Source organism: Bombina bombina, chromosome 5, assembly GCF_027579735.1.
Source record: "Bombina bombina isolate aBomBom1 chromosome 5, aBomBom1.pri, whole genome shotgun sequence".
NCBI classification, from domain to species: Eukaryota; Metazoa; Chordata; class Amphibia; order Anura; family Bombinatoridae; genus Bombina; species Bombina bombina.
Window position 1 is genome coordinate 1,006,936,450 of NC_069503.1, and position 27,683 is coordinate 1,006,964,132.

The 27,683-nt window shown below is 41.6% G+C and overlaps 1 protein-coding gene across 1 annotated transcript in view; it reads left to right on the forward strand.

Moving 5' to 3' along the window:
• The window catches only part of SPAG1 (sperm associated antigen 1), a 501,191-nt gene that overhangs the window by 194,357 nt on the left and 279,151 nt on the right, over positions 1 to 27,683 (forward strand). The window contains exons 9-10 of the mRNA XM_053715918.1: positions 819 to 925; positions 18,383 to 18,554. Coding sequence (XP_053571893.1) covers positions 819 to 925; positions 18,383 to 18,554 — 279 coding nt within the window. The remainder of the gene's footprint in view (positions 1 to 818; positions 926 to 18,382; positions 18,555 to 27,683) is intronic.

Consider the following 27,683-nt stretch of genomic DNA (forward strand, 5'->3'; position numbering starts at 1 on the left):
TCCGTTTAAGGTACCTGTCTTGTTCCCTCCCTTCATCCGTGTCCTAAAGCTTTCGTATTGGTATCCCACAAGTAAGGGATGAATCCGTGGACTGGATACACCTTACAAGAGAAAACAGAATTTATGCTTACCGGATAAATTACTTTCTCTTGTGGTGTATCCAGTCCACGGCCCACCCTGGCTCTTAGTTAGGTAGGTTTTTGGTCTAAACTACAGTCACCACTGCACCCTATGGTTTCTCCTTTTTCTTCCTAACCTCCGGTCGAATGACTGGGGGGTGGAGCTAGAGGGGGAGCTATATGGACAGCTCTGCTGTGTGCTCTCTTTGCCACTTCCTGTTAGGAAGGAGAATATCCCACAAGTAAAGGATGAATCCGTGGACTGGATACGCCACAAGAGAAAGTAATTTATCAGGTAAGCATAAATTCTGTTTTCTATATTTAAAAAGACAATAAAAGTCAAAATATTTTTTTATGATTCAGATAAGACACTTTCCAATTTACTGCCATTATCAAATTTTGCACAGTCTTTTTTTATATTCACATTTTCTGGGGAACAAGATCCTAATAAGTATGTGCACAAGCTCACAGGGTTAAACGTATACTAGTCTATGATTGGCTGATGTTTGTCACATGATACAGGAGGGCCAAAAAATGGGAGAAAAACTAAATCTGTCAAAAAAAAAATCTCCTTTTAATCTTTATTTTTAAAGATTTTTAAATGTCTGCACAACTTGTCAAACTTTTCCCACCTAATAAATCGTGAGTTCTGTTACTGTTAAGTGTTGGAGGTAATACGTTTTTCTTCTGTTGTACTAGCTCTTTTACGGCGCGCTACTGTATACAAAAACTTGTGCAATTACCAAAGTGCAGCAGAAGACCTAAAGATTGTACTGCATCAGGAACCTGGCAATCCATCAGCAAAGGTAAAGATAATGTTTTGAAATATTATGTTAAGGAACTACTAGTAGGGCCTAGTCGCTTCTGTTAAATAGGCTTTCTGTTAAAAAAGTTGCATTAAAATTTTTATTAAACCCTAAATATATGCTAGGTAAAATTATGAAAGTGTAAAGTTAGTTTCTCCAACATAGGTGTGTCCGGTCCACGGCGTCATCCTTACTTGTGGGATATTCTCCTCCCCAACAGGAAATGGCAAAGAGCCCAGCAAAGCTGGTCACATGATCCCTCCTAGGCTCCGCCTTCCCCAGTCATTCTCTTTGCCGTTGTACAGGCAACATCTCCACGGAGATGGCTTAGAGTTTTTTAGTGTTTAACTGTAGCTTTTATTATTCAATCAAGAGTTTGTTATTTTAAAATAGTGCTGGTATGTACTATTTACTCTGAAACAGAAAAGAGATGAAGATTTCTGTTTGTAAGAGGAAAATGATTTTAGCAACCGTTACTAAAATCGATGGCTGTTCCACACAGGACTATTGAGAGGAATTAACTTCAGTTGGGGGAACAGTGAGCAGACTTTTGCTGCTTGAGGTATGACACATTCTAACAAGACGATGTAATGCTGGAAGCTGTCATTTTCCCTATGGGATCCGGTAAGCCATTTTTATTACAGACAGTAAAAAAGGGCTTCACAAGGGCTTTTTAAGACTGTAGACATTTTCTGGGCTAAATCGATTTATATATAAACATATTTTATACTCCATAGCCTTGAGGAATTATTTTAATCTTGGGAATTTTGTAAAATAACCGGCAGGCACTGTATTGGACACCTTATTCTCTAGGGGCTTTCCCTAATCATAGGCAGAGTCTCATTTTCGCGCCTGTATTGCGCACTTGTTTTTGAGAAGCATGACATGCAGATGCATGTGTGAGGAGCTCTGATACATAGAAAAGACTTTCTGAAGGCGTCATTTGGTATCGTATTCCCCTTTGGGCTTGGTTGGGTCTCAGCAAAGCAGATACCAGGGACTGTAAAGGGGTTAAATATAAAAACGGCTCCGGTTCCGTTATTTTAAGGGTTAAAGCTTCCAAATTTGGTGTGCAATACTTTTAAGGCTTTAAGACACTGTGGTGAAATTTTGGTGAATTTTGAACAATTCCTTCATACTTTTTCGCAATTGCAGTAATAAAGTGTGTTCAGTTTAAAATTTAAAGTGACAGTAACGGTTTTATTTTAAAACGTTTTTTGTACTTTGTTATCAAGTTTATGCCTGTTTAACATGTCTGAACTACCAGATAGACTGTGTTCTGAATGTGGGGAAGCCAAGGTTCTTTCTCATTTAAATAGATGTGATTTATGTGACACAAAATTTAGAGAAAATGATGCCCAAGATGATTCCTCAAGTGAGGGGAGTAAGCATGGTACTGCATCATCCCCCCCTTCGTCTACACCAGTCTTGCCCACACAGGAGGCCCCTAGTACATCTAGCGCGCCAATACTCCTTACTATGCAACAATTAACGGCTGTAATGGATAATTCTATCAAAAACATTTTAGCCAAAATGCCCACTTATCAGCGAAAGCGCTACTGCTCTGTTTTAGAAAATTCTGAAGAGCATGAGGACGCTGATGATATTGTTTCTGAAGGGCCCCTACACCAGTCTGAGGGGGCCAGGGAGGTTTTGTCTGAGGGAGAAATTTCAGATTCAGGGAAAATTTCTCAACAAGCTGAACCTGATGTGATTACATTTAAATTTAAGTTGGAACATCTCCGCGCTCTGCTTAAGGAGGTGTTATCCACTCTGGATGATTGTGAGAATTTGGTCATCCCAGAGAAACTATGTAAAATGGACAAGTTCCTAGAGGTCCCGGGGCCCCCCGAAGCTTTTCCTATACCCAAGCGGGTGGCGGACATTGTAAATAAAGAATGGGAAAGGCCCGGTATACCTTTCGTCCCTCCCCCCATATTTAAAAAATTGTTTCCTATGGTCGACCCCAGAAAGGACTTATGGCAGACAGTCCCCAAGGTCGAGGGGGCGGTTTCTACTCTAAACAAACGCACCACTATACCCATAGAAGATAGTTGTGCTTTCAAAGATCCTATGGATAAAAAATTAGAAGGTTTGCTTAAAAAGATGTTTGTTCAGCAAGGTTACCTTCTACAACCAATTTCATGCATTGTCCCTGTCACTACAGCCGCGTGTTTCTGGTTCGATGAGCTAGAAAAGGCGATCACTAATAATTCTTCTTCTTATGAGGAGATTATGGACAGAATTCGTGCTCTCAAATTGGCTAATTCTTTCACCCTAGACGCCACTTTGCAATTGGCTAGGTTAGCGGCGAAAAATTCTGGGTTTGCTATTGTGGCGCGCAGAGCGCTTTGGTTAAAATCTTGGTCAGCGGATGCGTCTTCCAAGAACAAATTGCTTAACATTCCTTTCAAGGGGAAAACACTGTTTGGCCCTGACTTGAAAGAGATTATCTCTGATATCACTGGGGGCAAGGGCCACGCCCTTCCTCAGGATAGGTCTTTCAAGGCCAAAAATAAACCTAATTTTCGTCCCTTTCGCAGAAACGGACCAGCCCCAGGTGCTACGTCCTCTAAGCAGGAGGGTAATACTTCTCAAGCCAAACCAGCCTGGAGACCAATGCAAGGCTGGAACAAAGGAAAGCAGGCCAAGAAACCTGCCACTGCTACCAAGACAGCATGAGATGTTGGCCCCCGATCCGGGACCGGATCTGGTGGGGGGCAGACTCTCTCTCTTCGCTCAGGCTTGGGCAAGAGATGTTCTGGATCCTTGGGCGCTAGAAATAGTCTCCCAAGGTTATCTTCTGGAATTCAAGGGGCTTCCCCCAAGGGGGAGGTTCCACAGGTCTCAATTGTCTTCAGACCACATAAAAAAACAGGCATTCTTGCATTGTGTAGAAGACCTGTTAAAAATGGGAGTGATTCATCCTGTTCCATTAGCAGAACAAGGGATGGGGTTCTACTCCAATCTGTTCGTAGTTCCCAAAAAAGAGGGAACGTTCAGACCAATCTTAGATCTCAAGATCCTAAACAAGTTTCTCAAGGTTCCATCGTTCAAAATGGAAACCATTCGAACAATTCTTCCTTCCATCCAGGAAGGTCAATTCATGACAACGGTGGATTTAAAGGATGCGTATCTACATATTCCTATCCACAAGGAACATCATCGGTTCCTAAGGTTCGCATTCCTGGACAAGCATTTCCAGTTTGTGGCACTTCCGTTCGGATTAGCCACTGCTCCAAGGATTTTCACAAAGGTACTAGGGTCCCTTCTAGCGGTGCTAAGACCAAGGGGCATTGCAGTAGTACCTTACTTGGACGACATTCTGATTCAAGCGTCGTCCCTTCCTCAAGCAAAGGCTCACACGGACATTGTCCTGGCCTTTCTCAGATCTCACGGATGGAAAGTGAACGTAGAAAAGAGTTCTCTATCTCCGTCAACAAGGGTTCCCTTCTTGGGAACAATAATAGACTCCTTAGAAATGAGGATTTTTCTGACAGAGGCCAGAAAGACAAAACTTCTGAACTCTTGTCAAATGCTTCATTCTGTTCCTCTTCCTTCCATAGCGCAGTGCATGGAAGTAATAGGTTTGATGGTAGCGGCAATGGACATAGTTCCTTTTGCGCGCATTCATCTAAGACCATTACAACTGTGCATGCTCAGTCAGTGGAATGGGGACTATACAGACTTGTCTCCGACGATACAAGTAAATCAGAGGACCAGAGATTCACTCCGTTGGTGGCTGTCCCTGGACAACCTGTCACAGGGGATGAGCTTCCGCAGACCAGAGTGGGTCATTGTCACGACCGACGCCAGTCTGGTGGGCTGGGGCGCGGTCTGGGGACCCCTGAAAGCTCAGGGTCTTTGGTCTCGGGAAGAATCTCTTCTTCCGATAAATATTCTGGAACTGAGAGCGATATTCAATGCTCTCAAGGCTTGGCCTCAGCTAGCAAAGGCCAAGTTCATACGGTTTCAATCAGACAACATGACAACTGTTGCATACATCAACCATCAGGGAGGAACAAGGAGTTCCCTGGCGATGGAAGAAGTGACCAAAATCATTCAATGGGCGGAGACTCACTCCTGCCACCTGTCTGCAATCCACATCCCAGGAGTGGAAAATTGGGAAGCGGATTTTCTGAGTCGTCAGACATTTCATCCGGGGGAGTGGGAACTCCATCCGGAAATCTTTGCCCAAATTACTCAACTGTGGGGCATTCCAGACATGGATCTGATGGCCTCTCGTCAGAACTTCAAGGTTCCGTGCTACGGGTCCAGATCCAGGGATCCCAAGGCGACTCTAGTAGATGCACTAGTAGCACCTTGGACATTCAAACTAGCTTATGTATTCCCGCCGTTTCCTCTCATCCCCAGGCTGGTAGCCAGGATCAATCAGGAGAGGGCATCGGTGATCTTGATAGCTCCTGCGTGGCCACGCAGGAATTGGTATGCAGACCTGGTGAATATGTCATCGGCTCCACCATGGAAGCTACCTTTGAGACGAGACCTTCTTGTTCAGGGTCCGTTCGAACATCCGAATCTGGTCTCACTCCAACTGACTGCTTGGAGATTGAACGCTTGATCTTATCAAAGCGAGGATTCTCAGATTCTGTCATTGATACTCTTGTTCAGGCCAGAAAGCCTGTAACTAGAAAAATTTACCACAAAATATGGAAAAAATATATCTGTTGGTGTGAATCTAAAGGATTCCCTTGGGACAAGGTAAAAATTCCTAAGATTCTATCCTTTCTTCAAGAAGGTTTGGAGAAAGGATTATCTGCAAGTTCCTTGAAGGGACAGATTTCTGCCTTGTCTGTGCTACTTCACAAAAAGCTAGCAGCTGTGCCAGATGTTCAAGCCTTTGTTCAGGCTCTGGTTAGAATCAAGCCTGTTTACAAACCTTTGACTCCTCCTTGGAGTCTCAATTTAGTTCTTTCAGTTCTTCAGGGGGTTCCGTTTGAACCCTTACATTCCGTTGATATTAAGTTATTATCTTGGAAAGTTTTGTTTTTGGTTGCAATTTCTTCTGCTAGAAGAGTTTCAGAATTATCTGCTCTGCAGTGTTTTCCTCCTTATCTGGTGTTCCATGCAGATAAGGTGGTTTTACGTACTAAACCTGGTTTTCTTCCGAAAGTTGTTTCTAACAAAAACATTAACCAGGAGATAGTCGTGCCTTCTTTGTGTCCGAATCCAGTTTCAAAGAAGGAACGTTTGTTGCACAATTTGGATGTTGTTCGTGCTCTAAAATTCTATTTAGATGCTACAAAGGATTTTAGACAAACATCTTCCTTGTTTGTTGTTTATTCTGGTAAAAGGAGAGGTCAAAAAGCAACTTCTACCTCTGTCTCTTTTTGGATTAAAAGCATCATCAGTTTGGCTTACGAGACTGCCGGACGGCAGCCTCCTGACAGAATCACAGCTCATTCCACTAGGGCTGTGGCTTCCACATGGGCCTTCAAGAACGAGGCTTCTGTTGATCAGATATGTAAGGCAGCGACTTGGTCTTCACTGCACACTTTTACTAAATTTTACAAGTTTGATACTTTTGCTTCTTCTGAGGCTATTTTTGGGAGAAAGGTTTTGCAAGCCGTGGTGCCTTCCATCTAGGTGACCTGATTTGCTCCCTCCCTTCATCCGTGTCCTAAAGCTTTGGTATTGGTTCCCACAAGTAAGGATGACGCCGTGGACCGGACACACCTATGTTGGAGAAAACAGAATTTATGTTTACCTGATAAATTACTTTCTCCAACGGTGTGTCCGGTCCACGGCCCGCCCTGGTTTTTTAATCAGGTCTGATAATTTATTTTCTTTAACTACAGTCACCACGGTATCATATGGTTTCTCCTATGCAAATATTCCTCCTTTACGTCGGTCGAATGACTGGGGAAGGCGGAGCCTAGGAGGGATCATGTGACCAGCTTTGCTGGGCTCTTTGCCATTTCCTGTTGGGGAGGAGAATATCCCACAAGTAAGGATGACGCCGTGGACCGGACACACCGTTGGAGAAAGTAATTTATCAGGTAAACATAAATTCTGTTTTTCATAACATACATGCATACCTTGTTTTATTGAGCTTCACTATATTGCACTTCGTAGATATTGCATTTTTCCACCTAAAGGGGAGGAGAGTCCACGGCTTCATTCATTACTATTGGGAATTAAGAACCTGGCCACCAGGAGGAGGCAAAGACACCCCAGCCAAAGGCTTAAATACCTCCGACTTCCCTCATCCCCCAGTCATTCTTTGCCTTTCGTCACAGGAGGATGGCAGAGGAGTGGCAGAGTTTCAGAGTAGTCTCGGATGGAGGGTTATTCTCTTTGCAGTGAGACTGGAGTTTTAAGTAGTCCTGTCAATCTCTCAGGGAGGGCCTGGGCAAAAGTTAGAGTCCGGAGATGCAGGGAGAGTCTTTCTGCGAAAACCATCCCAACTCATGTTAACAGCTCCATAAGCAATCAGCATTAACGAGTTTCGCTGCCTGCTTTCTTCACTCAAGTCCATGTCAGGAGCAACGCTACTAACCTGTCACACTTGAAGGGCCGTGTTCCTGTTCCACAGCGTAGATTCTGGTAAGATCGTTTCATTTTTATTATTGATGATAATGATGATAACCTAGAAGACAGGGTCACAGTGTGGTTCCTTTTTATCTTTATAGAATCAAGGGTTAATATTCTTGGAAGGGGGATTATTGAACAGGGGGAGTTTATACATGATTTTGTTTGTGTCAGCGTTATGTGCGAGATGAGGCTCTGGCAATGTGTATAACTTTCTGGAGACTTGCGGGAATCTTGCGCAACCATTTTTGGCGCGTTTTTCCCTAGTGCAGGGGCGGTCCTGCCAGCCATTCCACGTGACGGGGTGTGTCTATCCTCTGTTGATCTGTGGCGCAGGAGACATAGCGGTTTCTGTAGTCCGGGTCCTAGGAGGTGGTGAGTGGTGGTATAAAGGTTCCTTTTTGTTAAATAAGCTAGTCTTCCCATAGACGCAAGCGATGGAGGACTCTGGCACGTTAGAGGGCTCTCCCTCCTTAACAAAGTCTCATTCCTGTGTTTATTGTGAGGAGGTTCTGGTAGATCAGCCTGCTCAACTATGTTCCACATGCCTTGATAAAGTTACAACATCTAAATGTAAACGGATGTCTAGTGTTACTGAGCCGTCCACCTCTGAAGGTTCTTCGTCCCTTGAGGTGCGTTCCCTACTTTCATCTCCGATTGCACATGCAGCGCCCCGGGATCCAACCGTTACTCCTTTGGGAGAGATTCATTGGCCGTCAGACTTTGCGGACCAACTGGAATTGGCGGTTTCTAAAGTGATCCATGCCTTACCACGTTCTGCTAAGCGCAAGCGTAGGGTGTATCATGGCGGCTCGACCCAGGGTTTGTCCTTGCCAATGGCAGATCCAGAGGCTCTATACGAGGGCGAGGCCCATTCTGGGTCGTAGGCCATGTCATCTAAGCCTCCTGCTGCGGAGGAGCCTGATTATAGGTTTAGGATGGAAAATTTGCGTTTTCTGCTGCGACAGGTACTTGCTACTCTGGAGGTTCCGGAACCTAAGATCCCAGAGGAACCTGCGATTCCTAAATTTGACAAGGTGTACGAGAACAGGGTGGTGCCTCAGACTTTCCCGGTTCTCGTTAAGATGGCAAATATTATTAAGAATGAATGGGAGCGATTGGGGTCACCCTTTTCCCCTTCTTCTTCTTGAGCTGTAGGGGACCATTCCCAAGGTGGATGGGGCTATCTCTACGCTCGCGAAGCGGAACAACTATTCCTCTCAAGGATAGTTTGTCGTTTAAAGAGCCCATGGATAAAAAGCTGGAAAACATGTTGAGAAAGATGTTTCAGCACACAGGGTTTGTTTTTCAGCCTGCAGCGGCCGTTGTGGCGGTCGTCGGAGCTGCAACATATTGGTGTGAATCCCTGTGTGATATGGTCGAAGGGGAGACTTCCATCGACAAGATACAGGAGAAGATTAAGGCGCTGAAGGTCGCCAATTCTTTCATCTGTGATGCCAATATGCAAATGATTCGCCTGAGTGCTAAGGTGTCAGGTTTTTCGGATTTAGCACGCAGAGCTCTGTGGCTAAAATTTTGGTCTGCGGACATGACCTCCAAGTCAAGGCTGTTGTCCCTGCCTTTTCAAGGTAAGATCCTGTTTGGTCCAGGATTGGATTCGATCATATCCACGTTTTCGGGAGACAAGGAAAATGCTAAGCCCAAGGGATCTACTTTTCGTGCGGACAAGGCCCAGCAGCAGCAACCCGCCGCGAAAGTGGACCAGTCCAAGGGATCTTGGAGGCCGGCTCATTATTGGAAGCCCGCCGAGACTAAATCGGCATGAAGGGGCAGCCCCCGACCGGTCTCCAGATCACGTAGGGGGCAGATTATCTTAATTCTCAGACACATGGTTGCAGGACGTTCAGGACCCATGGGTTCTAGAAGTTGTCTCTCAGGGCTACAGGATAGGGTTCAGATCCCATCTGCCAGAGGGAAGATTCCTCCTGTCAAACAATCGTCAAGACCAGAGAAGAGAGAGGCCTTTCTAAGGTGTGTGAGAGATCTCGCCTCTCTTGGGGTTATCGTACCAGTAGCCCTAGCAGAGAGGGGTCTAGGGTACTATTGCAACCTTTTTGTGGTCCCAAAGAACTTAACAGTTCTGAAATTCATCTGTGTACACAGAACAGACATTAGCTATCGAGCAGCCACTTCCCTATTATCTTCCTGTCCAGCTGCTTGAGGTGAAGGTTGATAACTGCCTATTAATCACTGCAGATTGAAATGCATAGAATAGGTGAAACCCAATATTATCTAACATGCTAACAATGCAGAGAACTGATTGCAGAAAAATGCAAGTAAAAACGTTTTTGTTCATTAAACTTAGTTTGATGATGATGCAGTCTGTTGTGTGATTATTTTATTAGGTGCTGTTAGCAAATGTTTTTGTTCATTAAACTTAGTTTGATGATGATACAATCTATATTATTAGGTTTATAATGCTGTTTAGCATTTAAAGTTCATTTCAGAGCTTTAAAAATAATGTATTAGGTGTTACTTATGTCAGTTTTGAGAGGGGCCTGGAACCTAACTCCCTCACTTCCCATTGACTTACGTTATAAACTGGGTTTCAATTTACAATGGTTTCGATTTACAACCATTCCTCCTGGAACCTAACCCCGGCGTAAACTGAGGGCTACCTATATACACCCCTCACATTTTTGTAAATATTTTATTATATCTTTTCATGTGACAACACTGAAGAAATCAGTTTGCTAAAGTAGTGAGTGTGTACAGCCTGTATAACAGTGTAAATTTGCTGTCCCCTCAAAATAACTCAACACACAGCCATTAATTTCTAAACCGTTGGCAACAAAGGTGAGTACACCCCTAAGTGGAAATGTCCGAATTGGGCCAAAAGTGTCAATATTTTGTTTTGCCACCATTATTTTCCAGCACTGCCTTAACCCTCTTGGGCATGGAGTTCACCAGAGTTTCACAGGTTGCCACTGGAGTCCTCTTCCACTCCTCCATGACAACATCACGGAGCTGGTGGATGTTAGAGATCTTGTGCTCCCCCACCTTCCATTTTAAGATGCCCCACAGATGCTCAATAGGGTTTAGGTCTGGAGACATGCTTGGCCAGTCTATCACCTTTACCCTTAACTTATTTAGCAAGGCAGTGGTTATCTTGGACGTGTGTTTGGGGTCGTTATGTTGGAATAGTGCCCTGCGGCCCAGTCTCCGAAGGGAGGGGATCATGCTCTGCTTCAGTATGTCACAGTACATGTTGGCATTCATTTTTCCCTCAATGAACTGTAGCTACCCAGTGCCGGCAGCACTCATGCAGGCCCAGACTATGACACTCTCACCACCATGCTTGACTGTAGGCAAGACACATTTGTCTTTGTACTCCTCACCTGGTTGCTGCCACACACGCTTGACACCATCTGAACCAAATAAGTTAATCTTGGTCTCATCGGACCATAGGACATGGTTCCAGTAATCCATGTCCTTAGTCTGTCTTCAACAAACTGTTTGCATGCTTTCTTGTGCATCATCTTTAGAAGAGGCTTCCTTCTGGGACGACAGCCATGCAGACCAATTTGATGCAGTGTGCGGCGTATGGTCTGAGCAATGACAGGCTGACCCCCCACCCCTTCAACATCTGCAGCAATGCTGGCAGCACTCATATGTCTATTTCCCAAAGACAACCTCTGGCTATGATGCTGAGCACGTGCACGCAACTACTTTGGTCGACCATAGTGAGGCCTGTTCTGAGTGTAACCTGTCCTGTAAAACCGCTTTATGGTCTTGCCCACCATGCTGCAGCTCAGTTTCAGGGTCTTGGCAATCTTCTTATAGCCTAGGCCATCTTTATGTAGAGCAACTATTCTTTTTTTCAGATCCTCAAAGAGTTCTCTGCCATGAGGTACCATGTTGAACTTCCAGTGACCAGTATGAGAGAGTGTGAGAGCGATAACACCAAATTTAACACACCTGCTCCCCATTCACACCTGTGACCTTGTATCACAAACGAGTCACATGACACCAGGGAGGGATAATGGCTAATTGGGCTCAATTTGGACATTTCCACTTAGGGGTGTACTCACTTTTGTTGCCAACTGTTTAGACATTAATGGCTGTGTGTTGAGTTATTTTGAGGGGACAGCAAATGTACACTGTTATACAGGCTGTACACTCACTATTTTACATTGTAGCAAAGTGTAATTTCTTCAGTGTTGTCACATGAAAAGATATAATAAAATATTTACAAAAATGTAAGGGCCTTAACCCTCTTGAGCATGGAGTTTACCAGAGCTTCACAGTTGCCACTGGAGTCCTCTTCCACTCCTCCATGACAAAATTATGGAGCTGGTGGATGTAAGAGACCTTGCTCTCCCCCACCTTCCGTTTGAGGATGCCCCACAGATGCTCAATAGGGTTTAGATCTGGAGACATGTTTGGCCAGTCCATCACCTTTACCCTCAGCTTCTTAACAAGACAGTGGTCAAAGTACATGTTGGCATTCATGGTTCACTCAATGAAATGTAGCTCCCCAGTGCCACCAGCACTCATGCAGGTCCAGACCATGACACTCCCACCACCATGCTTGACTGTAGGCAAGACACACTTGTCTTTGTACTTCTCACCTGGTTGCCACCACACACACTTGACACTATCTGAACCAAATGAGTTTATCTTGGTCTCATCGGACCACAGGACATGGTTCCAGTTATCCATGTCCTTAGTCTGCTTGTCTTCAGCAAACTGTTTGCAAGCTTTCTTGTGCATCATCTTTAGAAGAGGCTTCCTTCTGGGACGACAGCCATGCAGACCAATTTGATGCAGTGTGCGGTGTATGGTCTGCACACTGACAGCCTCACCCCCAACCCCTTCAACCTCTGCAGCAATGCTGGCAGCACTCATACGTCTGTTTCCCAAAGAGAACCTCTGGATATGATGCTGAGCATGTGCGCTCAACTTCTTTGGTCGACCATGGCTAGGCCTGTTCTGAGTGGAACCTGTCCTGTGAAACCGCTGTATGGTCTTGTCCACCGTGCTGCAGCTCAGTTTCAGGGTCTTGGCAATCTTTTTATAGCCTAGGCCATCTTTATGTAGAGCAAAAAAAAAATTTTCTTCAGATCCTCAGTTCTTTGCTATGAGGTGCCATGTTGAACTTCCAGTGACCAGTATGAGAGAGTGTGAGAGCGATAACACCAAATTTAACACACCTGCTCCCCATTCACACCTGAGACCTTGTAACACTAACGAGTCACATGACATCGGGGAGGAAAAATGGCTAATTGGGCCCAATTTGGACATTTCCACTTAGGGGTGTACTCACTTTTGTTGCCAACGGTTTAGACATTAATGGCTGTGTGTTGAGTTATTTAGAGGGGAAAGCAAATGTACACTGTTATAGAGGCTGTACACTCACTACTTTACATTTCTTCAGTGTTCTCACATGAAAAGATATAATAAAATAATTACAAAAATGTGAGGGGTGTACTCACTTTTGTGGGATACTGTGTGTGTGTGTGTATATATATATATATATATATATATATATATATATATATATATATATATATATATATATATATATATATATATATATATATATGTAGCCCTCAGTTTTACGCCGGGGTTAGGTTCCAGAAGGAATGGTTGTAAATCAAAACCGATTAAAATTGAAACCCAGTTTATAATGTAAGTCAATGGGAAGTGAGGGAGTTAGGTTCCAGGCCCCTCTCAAAATTGTCATAAGTAACACCTAATACATTATTTTTAAAGCTTTGAAATGAAGACTTTAAATGCTAAACAGCATTATAAACCTAATAAAATAATCAAACAACACAGAATATATAATTAAACTAAGTTAAATGAACAAAAACATTTGCTAAACAGCATTATAAACCTAATAAAATAATCACACAACACAGACTTTACTTGCATTTTTTGCAAACAGTTCTTTCTATGCATTCCAATCTGGGCTGATTTATAGACAGGAAGATATTGTTCCTTTGAAAACTCCTTGATAGCTCAGGTCTAGCTAGCTACACTAATTAATTTCAGCCTGCTTGCGTGCTTGGCTTGCATATCTTTACAGCAACACAAGAGGACAGCTCCACCTACTGGCTATTTTAATCAATGCACTGCTTTTTCAATGCTTTTCAATAGCAGTCACATGACTGAAAAAAAGGTTGTTATTCTGAAACGGTGCAAATTGAACCGTTGTAAACCGAGGGCCACCTGTGTGTATGTATATATGTGTGTGTATGTATGTATATATATATATATATATATATATATATATATATGTATATATATATATGTCTGTATCCATCTTACTCTTTTTTCTGAAGGACAGTACATCTGAAATATACTATAGAAAGGCGTTTTAATTGTTAGGCTTTCCCTTTCTACCGCCGGCTTGGATGCTTTAGGGATTTAATTCTCAAATCTGCAATGGTATGGTAGAGCTTTATGGCTTAAAGGGACATTATACGCTAGATTTTTCTTTGCATAAATGTTTTGTAGATTATCCATTTACCTTCTTAATACAAAGAGAGTTCACAGCTGCATTCATTACTTGTGGGAAATACTGAACCTGGCCACCAGGCAGAGGCAAAGACACCCCAGCCAAAGGCTTAAATACCTCCCCCACTTTCCTCATCCCCCAATTATTCTTTGCCTTTCATCACGGGAGGTTGGCAGAGAAGTGTCGGAAGATTTCAGAGTAGTCTCTTATTGAGGGTAGTACTCTTCAAGATGGAACTGGAGTTTTAAGTAGTCTTGTCAGCCTCTCAGTGAGAGCATTGATGAAAGTTAGAGTCTGGAGATGCAGGGAGATTCTTTCTGAGAAACCATTCAGAATCATATTAACAGCTCTTTAAGCAGTCAGCGTTGACGAGTTTCGCTGCCTGCTTTATTCACTCAAGTCTATGTCAGAAGCGCTGCTACAATCTGTTAAACTTGAAGGACCGTGTTACTGTTCCACGACATAGATCTTTGAATTTTTTACACATATTGCAAACGCTAGAAAACAGGGTCACAGTGTATGGAGTCAAGGGTTAATATCTCCTGAGGAGGAATATGAACAGTTGGGCTTAATCATATATGCTTTATTTGATTTTATGCTGCTTTTTGTGTAAAATGTTTATGGGCTCATAGGCTGAGATGGAACATACAGGTTTCACTTTCACTTTGAAGGTTGTGCAGCTTAAAGCTTGGCACACTTTTTCTCATAGCAGGGACGGTCCTGTATTGCGCACCATGTGACCGGAATGGTTGAGGCTTCCATTTCCTTTCTCTTGGCCGAGTTACTACTAGAGAGGATTTTTATCTCTGTTCTGTCTGGGTCATAGTAGGTGGTGGGTGCCCCAGCCATTGGTATAAAGGTGCAGATTTTTTTATTTAAAATAGTTTGTTTGTTTTTCTGTAGTCCTCCGCATATCGTACTTTAGCTATGGAGGATTCTGATTCGTTAGAGGGCTCTCCCTCTATTTCAAAGAGTAATGCCTGTTTATATCGTGAGGCAGCTCTGTAATATGCACCCTCTCAATTATGTTCCATATGCCTTGATAAGGGGATTATATCAAATAAGGTTGAAATGTTTAATAACACTGAGCCGCCCACCTCTGAGGAGTACTCGTCCAGTGAGGTGCACACCCTACATGCATCTGGTATACACATGCAGCTTCCCATTGCACTGCTAATCCTCCATCTGGAGGGGGCCTTTTTTCACCAGACGTTACTATGCAGCTTCATACGGCGGTGTCTGCGCCCATTAGTGCTTTCCCTCGCACTGCTAAGCGCAAGCGAAAGGTTTAATCTTGCACTCCTGCCCAGGTGGCATCATGTAATTTGCCGGATATATCCAATCGGTTATCCGAGGATGAGTTTCTCTCTGAAACTTCCGAGTATGAACTTTCAGGGTTAGAGTCTGCTGCCTATAATCCTCCGCCTGTGGAGGATCCAGTTTTTAGATTTAGGACAGAACGTTTACGCTTTCTACTAAAGGAAGTTTTTTGACTACTTTTGAGGTTCCAAAGGCCGAGCTGCCAGTCGAACCTCTGGGTCCTAAATTTGATGGCAATCATTATTAAGGACGAGTGGAACAGGGTTAGATTCCTCTTCCCGTTGTCTGCTTTTTAAGGATCCCGATTCCGGGCTCTCTATGGGGGTGGGTTCTCTTTTTCCCATCTCTACTTGGTTGGCGCTAATTTATGCTTGCCACACGTAATGCTAGCCCGTGTGAGGATAGTTCATTGTTCATAGAGCTGCCGGATATAAGGATGGACACTCTGTTAAAAAGGATTTTCAACCTATGGGATATTTGCTTTTACGGGCGACGTTTGTTGCCGCAGTTCCTGGAGTGGCTACCTTTTGGGGCGTCTCCTTCGTGAAAATGTTCAAGGTGGAGGGTCTCCGACATTTTTCAGGAAAGAATTACAGCCTTCTTGGCTACTAATTCTTGTATCTGTGCTGTTATTGCACAGATTAATTAGCCTATGGCTAAGATTTCAGGTTTTTGTTGAGGCCCGTGAGGCACTCTGACAGATAACTTCTAAATCTAGTCTCTTTCCCTCTCCTTTAAGGGAAAGAGTTTGTTTGACTATCTCCAAGGTTTCAGGATCCAAGGGTGCCTTCATAATGTAAGATAAGGAGAACAATTCTAAGGGACAAAGTTCATATTTTTGTTCCTTTAGTTCTGATAAAAGCCCAGAGACCTCCGCTATACAAGAGCAAGCCGGCTCAGTCCTGGAAAGAATCCAAGCAGAGCAAGAAGCCTGCCGAGTCTGTCTGCATGAAGGGGCAGCCCACGGTCCTGTTTGGATTGTGTAGGGGCAGTCTGTTGCTCTTTCAGAGGCTTCGTTCAGGGACATGCAGGATCCTTGTGTGCTGGAGGTCAATAGCTCAGAGTTGCAAGATAGGTTTCAAATCTCATCCTCTCAACCTGTCCTCAAGACTAGGAAAGAGGAAAGCCTTTCTGGAGTGTGTAAGGGATCTGTCCTCTTTTGGAGTCTTTGTCCCAGTGCCTATCGAAGAGAGAGGTTTGGGATACTATTCAAACATTTTCGTGGTCCGAAATGAAGGAGGGATCTTTCCATCCAGTTCTGGACCTAAAGTGCTTAAACAAATTTCTATATGTCCCCTCGTCAAGATGGAGACAATAAGGTCCATCCTTCCCTTAATTCGGGAAGGGCAGTTTTTGACCACTATAGATCTGAAGGAGGCATTCCTTCACCTTCCAATCCTCAGGGAACACTTCCAGTTCATCAGGTTTAGGCTCCTGGACCAGCTCTTCCAGTTCATTGCACTTCCCTTTGACCCAGCTACTGTTCCAAGAATTTTACGAAGGTTCTAGGGGCTCTAATTCTGGATGTTTTTTGTTTTAGGAATAGTATAGACAAAGTAATTTGATAGTTCTTTGAAGTTTAGTGGATGATAGCTTTATAAGAATATCCTGATTCCAAGCCTGCCATTCTTTCAAAGTCCTTTAAAGGGACAGTCTAGTCAAAGTTAAACTTTCATGATTCAGATAGGGCATGAAATTTTAATCAACTTTCCAATTGACTTTTATCATTACATTTGCTTTGTTCCCTTGGTGGTATTTTTGAAAAGCTAAACCTAGGTAGGCTCAAACTGATTTCATTTTGAAAGTTTTTCACAGTTAGATAGTACTAGTTCATGTGTGTCACATAGATAACATTGTGCTCACTACCGTGGAGTTATTTAGGAGTCTGCACTGATTGGATAAACTGCATGTCTGTCAAAAGCACTGAGATAAGGGGACAGTCTGCAGAGGCTTAGATACAAGGTAATCACAGAGGTAAAACTTAATATAACTGTGTTGGCCATTTAGTGCTCCAGATACCTACCTATATTCCTCTTCAACAAAGAATACCATAGAATTGAAGCAAATTTGATAATAGAAGTCAATTGGAAACTTTTTTTATAAAATTGTATGCTCTGTCTGAATCACAAAAGAACATGTTTGGTTTTCATATCCCTTAAAAAGTAACTAAACTAAGACAGATTTTTTTTTTGTATTTTCAAATATCTGAAATCATGCTTCTTACCGGCTGTTTTGTCTGCGATTCTGTTAAAGGGACGTGTAACTCAACAATTTTCTTTCATGATAATGGAAAATAGTAGCAAATTGAGAAGCTGTTTGAAATTGTATGCTCCTGAATCATGAAAGATAAGCAGTACAATCACAGGAAAGGGACATAAAATCCCAAATTTTTATTGTATGATTTAGAAAGAGCATGCAATTTTAAACCTCGTTCTAGTTTACTTCTATTAGCAAATTTTCTTTGTTCACTTATTATCTTTTGTTGAAAATCTGGGATGTAAGCTCAGGAGCATCCATGTGTTTGGAGCACAATAAGACAGCAGTTTTGTAAGAATATTATCCATTTGCAAGAGCAAAAGATGACAGCACTATTTCCTACAATGTAGTGCTCCGAACAGCTATCTAGGAATCTCTTCAACAAATTGGAAACTTTTTTTTTTTTAAAAATTCACAAAAGGAATTTTTTGGGTTTGATATCCCTTTAAAGGAGATTTGAAATTCAATAATTGTAAAGAAAAAGAAATACATTATATTATTTGGTTTACTTGATATTGTTTAAAAAGTGCTCTTTTGGCACTTCCAAATGACCATATTGCAAAAAGGTTTTCATACAAAATGTGCTTAAACTGAGAAAGTTGACAGCAAAAAGCATAATGCATCTGCTGGTGACATGCAGTTGTAGACCTTTTGCCAGATTGAGTAATGATAGAATTTTAGGGTGCTGGATTAAAACCTATCATTTTGTATCTATCTATGAAGTCAGCCCGTACATTTTGCGTAAAAAAACACTGATAGTTTTCTGTTAACCTGAGAATGAATAGAATGCTTCTCTTGATGTATGAATTCTTGATCCCAATTCTCCTATTTTGTATATTTAACAGAAGACACTGGATGAGATTAATGAACTGCTGCAGAATACGGAACATATTGCACCAAGGAAAGGAAAGAGGATGATCATACAGGACATTGAAGGTTCAGATGAAGAAAATGAAGACAAAATCCTCAACTCTGTCAAAGGTAGTGAAATAATAAAGATATTGACAAAACATCACTGTTGCATCTCTATTTAAAAAAAGGAAGATATTTTACCTCAAATTTTCTTTATCTCACAAGAGCAAGTGCTCTGTTAACAGTTATTCTTCAGCTACTGTCTGTTGCAAGTCGGAAAAAGCTGAATTCTCACGAGATTTCATAGTAAATTTCTTTAGATTGAGGAGGGAGATAACATGACTGTGCATGCTCCCTTGCAAGTCCCAGGACTAGCATCCTGATTGGTTATATTAATGTGATATTTTCTAGTCAGCTTTTTACAGATTTGCTTCCTCACTTTCAAGTGATTCAACATTTGGGTATAATTTCCCTTTATGGATATGCAAGATTTCTATGCAGATGTCAGAGTATCCTCTGACGCCTGCATAGAAATCTTGAAAAGCATTTTTCTTGACCTCTGCTTACTCAGAGGAGCATTCAAGATTTAGAAACATAGAAAAAAAGCTCTTTCTAGCAAAGGGCCATAAGAAAAGTTAAAAAAGAGAGGTGTTCTATCTTGCCATCCGCTCGGGTACATGTGATCCATCCAGTAAGATTGTTTTCATTATGATGTAGGATGCAAGAGATGGCCCCCCAAAAAACTAACCTCATCTGCTCCTTCAACATATCTTATATAGGAAGTTGCCAACTTTAGAACCCCTTCCTCTTATCAAGAATAAGACCCCTCTTGTAGCCCATATCTAATGCCACACATCATAGGTAAATTATTACTGTTTATTGATTCCAGAATTATTTTAGGGGAACTTTAATTTACCCCCTTTGATTTTACTTCATAGACTACCCCAAAGGATCTAGGAGTATTAAATCTGGGAAAAATATTTTTACTGTGCTTTAAAGGGAAATGAAACCCAATTTTTTTTCTTTTATGGTTCAAATAGAGCATGCGTTTTTTTAAGCAAATTTCTAATTTACTCCTATTATTAATTTTTGTTTTCTCTTGGTATCTTTATTTGAAAAAAAGCAGGAATGTAAGCTTATAAGCCGTCCCATTTTTGGGCACCGGGGTAGTGCTTGCTGATTGGATCCTAAGTTTACATTCATGCTTTTCAAATAAAGATACCAAGAGAACGAAGAGAATTTGATAATAGGATTAATTTAGAAAGTTGCTTAAAATTGCATGCTCTGTCTGAATCATGAATTAAAAAAAATGTGGGGTTCATATCCCTTTAACAAGATCTATGTATAATTATTTGGAGGTATAATAAACCTAATAGTAAATCATTTTCATGTATTTATGATCTCTAAAAATATGATTGAACATATTATGGAGGCAACAATAGAGATTGTTATGTGTCCTTAGGGTGAATACCCAGAAAGCCTCTCTACGTGAGAGAAGGACATCTATGTCACCACCTCTTATGGGTTGCTTCACCTGGTCTATCACAAACCATGCAAAACTCTGCACCTGGCAACCATGTTTTACTATAAAATGGGCTGCCAAAGCCGAACTAGGATTGGTTATTGAAACATCATTCAGATGCTCCCTGATCCACACCCTTTCCTCTCTTGTGGTCATTCCCACATACTGTAGGTTACATTCCAGGCAATTCACTAAGTAAATATTGTAACTAGATCTACAATTAGTAAAATTATCAAAGTCATAGACTTTCTAGGTTACCTTGGAGTGAAATTGCTTAGTAACAAAGGTATGTCCACCCGCCTTGCAGTTGGATGTGCCACACTTATAATGTCCTTTACAGGACAAACAACTGCTCCATGCTTGGAGACAGGCAATTGCCTATAGTCCTGTTACGTCTTGGTACAAAACGACATCCTCTCCTAGCAACTGTATTCAATAAGTCATCTCCCATTAAAATTGCTACATTTATTTTGATGATCTTAACAATCTCATTATAATGTCTGCTGTAGCGAGTACTGAAAGTTAGCTTATCCAAATCCCATTAAAGGGACAGTATACACCCATTTTCATATAACTGCATAGACACTACTATAAAGAATAAGATTCACAGATACCAATATAAAAATTCAGTATCAAACTGTTTAAAAACTTACTTAGAAGATCTCAAGTTAGCTCTGTTGAAAAGGTAGCTGGAAAGCCCACTGTAAGTGGGAAATAAGACCCTCCCCCTTCTTTTGCATATGAAAAGACCCTTTACACAAACAGGGGCAAGCTGAAGTAGGTATCTGACGGTATTCTCCTAAAACTTTGGGGCTTGGTTAGGAGTTTGAAATCAGTTATTTTAAAAATAAGCAAAACTATACATTTTTTAAAAAAAAACAACTTTATGGGCTATATAAATAGATCATCTACAAAACATTTATGCAAAGAAAAAATGAGTGTATAATGTCCTTTTAACTTCTTTAATCATCCCAAAACCAGTGCTTTTGGGATGGGAACTCCTGGCATGGAGCAAAGTATTTGACATTATCGGCTTACAAAAAAGATGACCATCTATATGTATACTATCTTTATTGTCCTTAAGCACTAGATCCAAATAAGGTATTTCCTGTGGGCATGAAGCGCATGTAAAGCCCTTATCGTTGATGTTTGGATAAAAGGCAAACTCTTCAATGTTTGATGCTGTTCCCTTCCAGGAGTGAACAACTGGGAAGCGGATTTTCTGAGCAGACAGACTTTTCATCCCGGGAAATGGGTGCTCCATCCCGGAGGTGTTTTCCATCTTGATTCTCAGATGGGGGATGCCAGAGCTGGATTTCATGGCGTCTCATCAATATGCCAAGCTCCCGAGGTACGGTTCGAGGTTGAGGGATCCTCAAGCCGCTCTGATAGATGCTCTGGTGATCCCTTGGGACTTCAGGTTGGCATACCTGTTTCCTCCGTTTGCTCTTCTTCCACAAGTCATTCCTTGTATCAAGCAGGAGAGCGCGTTGGTGATTCTAATAGCTCCTGCGTGGCCTTGCAGGATCTGGTATGCAGATCTAGTGGAAATGTCATCTCTGCCTCCTTGGAGACTACCTCTGAGGAAGGACCTTCTGCTTCAGGGTCCTTTTCTTCATCCAAATCTTTTTTTTCTCTGAAGCTGACTGCTTGGAGATTGAACGCTTAATCCTGTCTAAGTGTGGGTTTTCTGAGTCGTTCATTGAGACCATGATTCAGGCGGGCCCGCAAGCCTGTTACTAGGAAGTTAAGTCAATTGCTCCTCCTTGGAGCCTTAACCTTGTTCTTAAAATTTTGCAGCAGGCTCCGTTTGATATTAAGTTGCTATCTTGGAAGGTTTTGTTTCTTTTTGCTATTTCTTCTGCTCGGAGAGTCTTGGGAATTTGCGGCTTTGCAGTGTGATTCGCCTTACCTTATTTTTCATGCTGATAAGGCGGTTCTTCGTACTAAGTTTGGTTTTCTTCCTAAGGTTGTTTTGAATAGAAATATTAATCAGGAAATTGCTGTTCCTTCTCTATGTCCTAATCCTCCTTCTCATAAGGAACGTTTGTTGCACAACCTGGATGTTGTGCGTGCTCTGAAATTCTACCTACAGGCAACTAAGGATTTTCGCCTGTCTTCTGTCTTGTTTGTTTTTCTGGGAAACGTAAAGGTCAGAAAGCTACTTCTCTTTCCTTTTGGTTGAGAAGTATTATTAGTTTGGCTTATGAGACTGCGGGTCAGCAGCCTCCTGAGAGAATTACAGCTTATTCTACTAGGGCTGTCTCTTCTTCCTGGGCTTTCAGGAATGTAGCTTCTGTGGAACAGATTTGCAAAGCGGCAACTTGGTCTTCTTTGCATACTTTTTCAAAATTTTATAAATTCGATACTTTTGCCTCGGCTGAGGATTCTTTTGGGTGAAAGGTTCTACAAGCGGTGGTGTCTTCTGTTTAGGTCTACCTGTCTTGTCCCTCCCTAGTCCTCTGTGTACTCTAGCTTGGGTATTGGTTCCCAACAGTAAATGAGGACGCTGTGGACTCGCCATATCTTAGGAAAGAAAAGAAAATTTATATTTACCTGATAAATTTATTTCCGAATATGGTGAGTCCGCGGCCCCACCCTTTGTTTTAAGACAGATTTTTGACTAACCTCAGGCACCTCTACACCTTTGGGTTATTCCTTTTTCTCCATTTACCTTCGGTCTAATGAATGGTTTGGGGGAAGGGGAGTGATACTTAGCATCTTGACTGTGGTGCTCTTTGCCTCCTCCTGCTGGCCAGGAGAGATATTCCCAACAGTAATTGAGGACGCAGTGGACTCACCATATCCGGAAATAAATTTATCAGGTAAATATAAATTTTCTTTTTCTGGTAGGCCCCATAATTGTACAATCAGAATACATCTTGGTGGAGAGACCACTCTCCTGGATGTAGGGACCAACGACTGAGATAATCTTGTGTAGTAAAGTATTAAAACAATTTTAGCCCTTCCTTTAAGGTGCTTGCTGCCAGCCCCGGTTCTCCCAAACTGTATACAGAAGACACAAATGTAGCAAGAGTGGCGGTGCTGTATCACTTCAATGGGATTGAAGCTGACCATGTCCTCTGAGTTTTCTCGCTCTTCTCACCTCCAAAATAATGGCTCACAATAGTGCAGCAAATTTCAAACAGTATGGTGGTGTAAAATCAGAGCATACTCAAAAGATGTCAGTTAAAAATCAGCCTTTATTGAAACCATTAACAGGACGTCTTCAAATGCAGCTTAAAATTTTTATTACAATATAGCTCAAGGCATTTCAGCTATTGCAATAGCCTTTATTAAGAGCAAAAATTAGTAACAGTGTAAAACAGGCTGTAATAGCCTAGCAATGCCTTCCAATGTGTATATATAGCCCCCAGCCCTGCCTACCTTTTTCATGACACACCCATCCACAGGTGTCTTAAATCCGGTTTACATCAGGGCTGTTCCTATCTTCTTCTGTTGAAGTGTGTCAAAATTTTAACAAAAGTATAATTCTAAAATGCCGATCAACTACCTTGTTTTACAGAAGTGGCTTACATTCTAAATTAATTAAAACTAATCCATAACGTTCATCAAACATTATGGAGATTGCACAAATTTAACACTCCGATTTTGATATTTAAAGAAACTTACATCTTTTGGGAGACCTATAATAAACTTAGTAAGTGCATAAAGGCTTTAGCCTAATATTGTCTACTTTTGTATGTTAAATTGAACCTCTATATCTGTAATCAGCCTTTTATTTTACATAATTGTGTATATCTATCATTATAAAACAAGCGGACAATAAGCAAACATCTATACCTATGACATGTGCAAATTTTATCCAATCCAAGTATTTGAGTTCCAGTCCTTAATCAAGTAATCCTGGTTAATCCCATCTCATACAGGTCCGCTCTGTCGTCCGGTCATGTGCTATTGCGTCATCGAGCATGAACCAATCCTGATAGCGGCGACATCGCCCTCAGTAAACATATCATCTTGGATCTCATCAGCTGTCTCTAAATGAATATAACCTCCTTAAAGTTCCACTGCATAAACAGCTTACCAGTGTCCACAAATGTGCAAAAAAAGAAACATAAAAAATGAAAAACAAATAGAGAAACAGGCTAGAGATTATCAATGAACAGCGTATATTGTTATACCAATGTCCACAAATAAGCAAAAGAGCAGACGCAAAAACCAGATAGAAAAACAGGTTAAAGATTTGAATGAACAGCATATATTATTAAGTCAACCATCTTTATCTGACAGTATGTTAAAAAGGTGCATGTTACTTTTATCCAATAACCTGCGAACGAGATCTCAACAGCACTATACAGCCTACCCTAAAAAAGGTCAATTTAACGTATAAGGTATTCAAATAAATGCTGCAACTTTCGTGTCTTTATTAAGGCCCCACTCCCCATATGTTTTTAGGTTGAATATCCACCATATTTCTCTTTTAAAAGGCAAAGATTCTAAACTACCCCCTCCCCATCACTGGTAAACCTTTTCTATACCAACTCATTTTAGCTCTTCTTTGTTGGGTTTATTGTTGAATTTGCTGCAATGGATACAATGCACCGGTACTCCATGATTAGTTTTCTTTTTTTCAATTTTGTTACAATGTTCCAGTATCCTGGTCTTTAGGGATCTTGATGTTTGGCCCAAATACTATACCCCACAGTGACAGGTAAGCAAATATATCACATTGGTGGTTTTGTAACTAATGAAGTTTTTAATACTATATTGCTTCCCTGTGGCTGTGGATACAAAAGATTGAATTGAGTATTTCTTATAGTTGCAAGCTTTGCATCGCTATATCAATGATGTCATCTGTATCTGGGATGGAGACACAGAAATAATTGATGAGTTTATTACATTTGCGAACTCAAATGAACTGTTTTTAGATCTTGATATTAAGTCCATAAACAATGACATCATTACCAAAACACACTTCAAAGCATGTGATGTGAATACATATATCAGTAAAGATAGTTGTCACCACCCTAGCTGGCTGAAATCGATCCCAAGAAGCCAATTCCACAGAGTAAAAAATAACTGTAGTATTTTGGAGGATTACACACAACAATCCAATTTTATCAGTTAGATTTATAGAAAAAGATTATATTAGAGAGGAAGTGGAGGTTGATAGACGCATCATCCAACAAATAACTAGGTAGGAAATTATGGAAAACAAATGTAAAGAAATAGGGGGGTTGAAATGAATTTTCTTTTCTTTGTTACTACCTATAATAATGACTTTAAAAAGATTAATAAAATCATTAATAGACACTGGCACATTTTTGAAAAGGATATTTAAAAAAAACTGTAATCCCTAGTAGGCCAAAGATAGTTTACAGGAAATCAAATTCCTTTACAAATATTATATATATATATATATATAACACGGAAGGGAACTGCACTCTCATACCGGACCGGGTACACATCCCATGACCCTGCAGCATGCTCAGCCCTGGGTGCCACTGGCACTCACAGGAAGCTGTGCTGTCCCCAGAGCCACAAGCAGTTAACCCCAGACAGGTCTGGGTGCAAGAACCATAGGGAAAATTACAAAACAAATTAATAAAACACACAGAGAAAACCCAGCACTCACTCACAAGCTCTCAGCTAAGATTTAAAAGCAAAAATGGAAAGGCTAGTCACCGCATCTGGCCAAATGGGACAAGCTCAGGTACCACGTCAAGGTCCTTTCCAATACCTGAGACCCCAAAACAGCCACACAATGCAAGCTTTCAAATCCAAACTAACTGAAAACAAGGGAAGGGTGCACAGGAATATGTAACCACCCTAGACTAGGGTGGTTACATATTCCTGTGCACCAGTGACGTGCAGTGGCTAGGATACGCCTTCATTCTTCAAATATCCTTTGTTGAAGAAATAGCAATGCACATGGGTGAGCCAATCACATGGGGTATCTATGTGCAGCCACCAATCAGCAGCTACTGAGCATATTTAGATATGATTTTCAACAAAGGATATCAAAAGAATGAAGACAATTAGATATTAGATGTAAATTGGAAAGTTAGCTCTTTCTAAATCATGAAAGAAAACATATGGGTTACATGTCCCTTTAAATCTTGGAAAACTGGTCAACTTAGTAAACATCTGATTTTAGTCTAAAGGATTGTAACAGAAACACTTGCTAGATAACAAAATGCTTGCTCTGATTATGAGATCTAGAAATCCATGCCCATTAAAATATGTTTAAAACATACTTTTTACTTTAATGCTGCAAATTATGATTATAGATTCTTTCATTATTCAGTCAATATAAAAATGTCTTGATCCATTGGCGGCTGGTGAAATTTAAAGATGGTGGGGTGCTTAATCCCACCCCTTTAAATAAAGCCACACCATCAGATGGCACTACCAATTCATTAATTAAATAAATAAAAGGTAGACAGAAACACATACACAGAGGGTTAGAGAGAGAGAGAAAGAGATAGACACAATCACACACAGAGGGTTAGAGAGAGAGAGAAAGGGAGAGAGACACAATCATACACAGAGGGTTAGAGAGAGAGAGAGAAAGAGAGAGAGACACAATCACACACAGAGGGTTAGAGAGAGAGAGAGAGAGAGAGAGACACACAATCATACACAGAGGGTTAGAGAGAGAGAGAGACACAATCACACACAGAGGGTGAGAGAGAGAGAGACACAATCATACACAGAGGGTTAGAGAGTGAGAGAAAGAGAAAGAGACACAATCACACACAGAGGGTTAGAGAGAGAGAGACACAATCATACACAGAGGGTTAGAGAGAGAAAGAGAGAGACACAATCTTACACAGAGGGTTAGAGAGAGAGAGAAAGAGAGAGACACACAATCACACACAGAGGGTTAGAGAAAGAGAGAGAGACACAATCAAACACAGAGGGTTAGAGAGAGAGATACACACACACAATCACACACAGAGGGTGAGAGAGAGACACACACAATCACACACAGAGGGTGAGAGAGAGAGAGGGTGTGAGAGAGAGTGAGAGAATCACACACAGAGGGTGAGAGAGAGAGAGGGTAAGAGAGAATCACACACAGAGGGTGAGAGAGAGAGGGTGTGAGAGAGAGAGAGACCACTGCATTTTTAAGTAATAAAACAGCAGAGCTACAGAGAGTTCAGAAAGTGAAGGCAAGCTGTTAAGTTAGTGGGTGTAAAGGTTGAGGAAACAAAATACAAAAACAATCCTTCAACAAAGGATATTTAAAGAATGAAGGCGTATCCTAGCCACTGCCTCACCAGCCTCTGACGTCACTGCACGTCACTGGTGCACAGGAATATGTAACCACCCTAGTCTAGGGTGGTTACATATTCCTGTGCACCCTTCCCTTGTTTTCAGTTTGTTTGGATTTGAAAGCTTGCATTGTGTGGCTGTTTTGGGGTTTCAGGTATTGGAAAGGACCTTGACGTGGTACCTGAGCTTGTCCCATTTGGCCAGATGTGGTGACTAGCCTTTCCATTTTTGCTTTTAAATCTTAGCTGAGAGCTTGTAAGTGAGTGCTGGGTTTTCTCTGTGTGTTGTATTAATTTGTTTTGTAATTTTCCCTATGGTTCTTGCACCCAGACCTGTCTGGGGTTAACTGCTTGTGGCTCTGGGGACAGTACAGCTTCCTGTGAGTGCCAGTGGCACCCAGGGCTGAGCATGTTGCAGGGTCATAGGATGTGTACCCGGTCCGGTATGAGAGTGCAGTTCCCTTCCGTGTTTTGTATATGTCTAGGGTGGTTACATATTCCTGTGCACCCTTCCCTTGTTTTCAGTTTGTT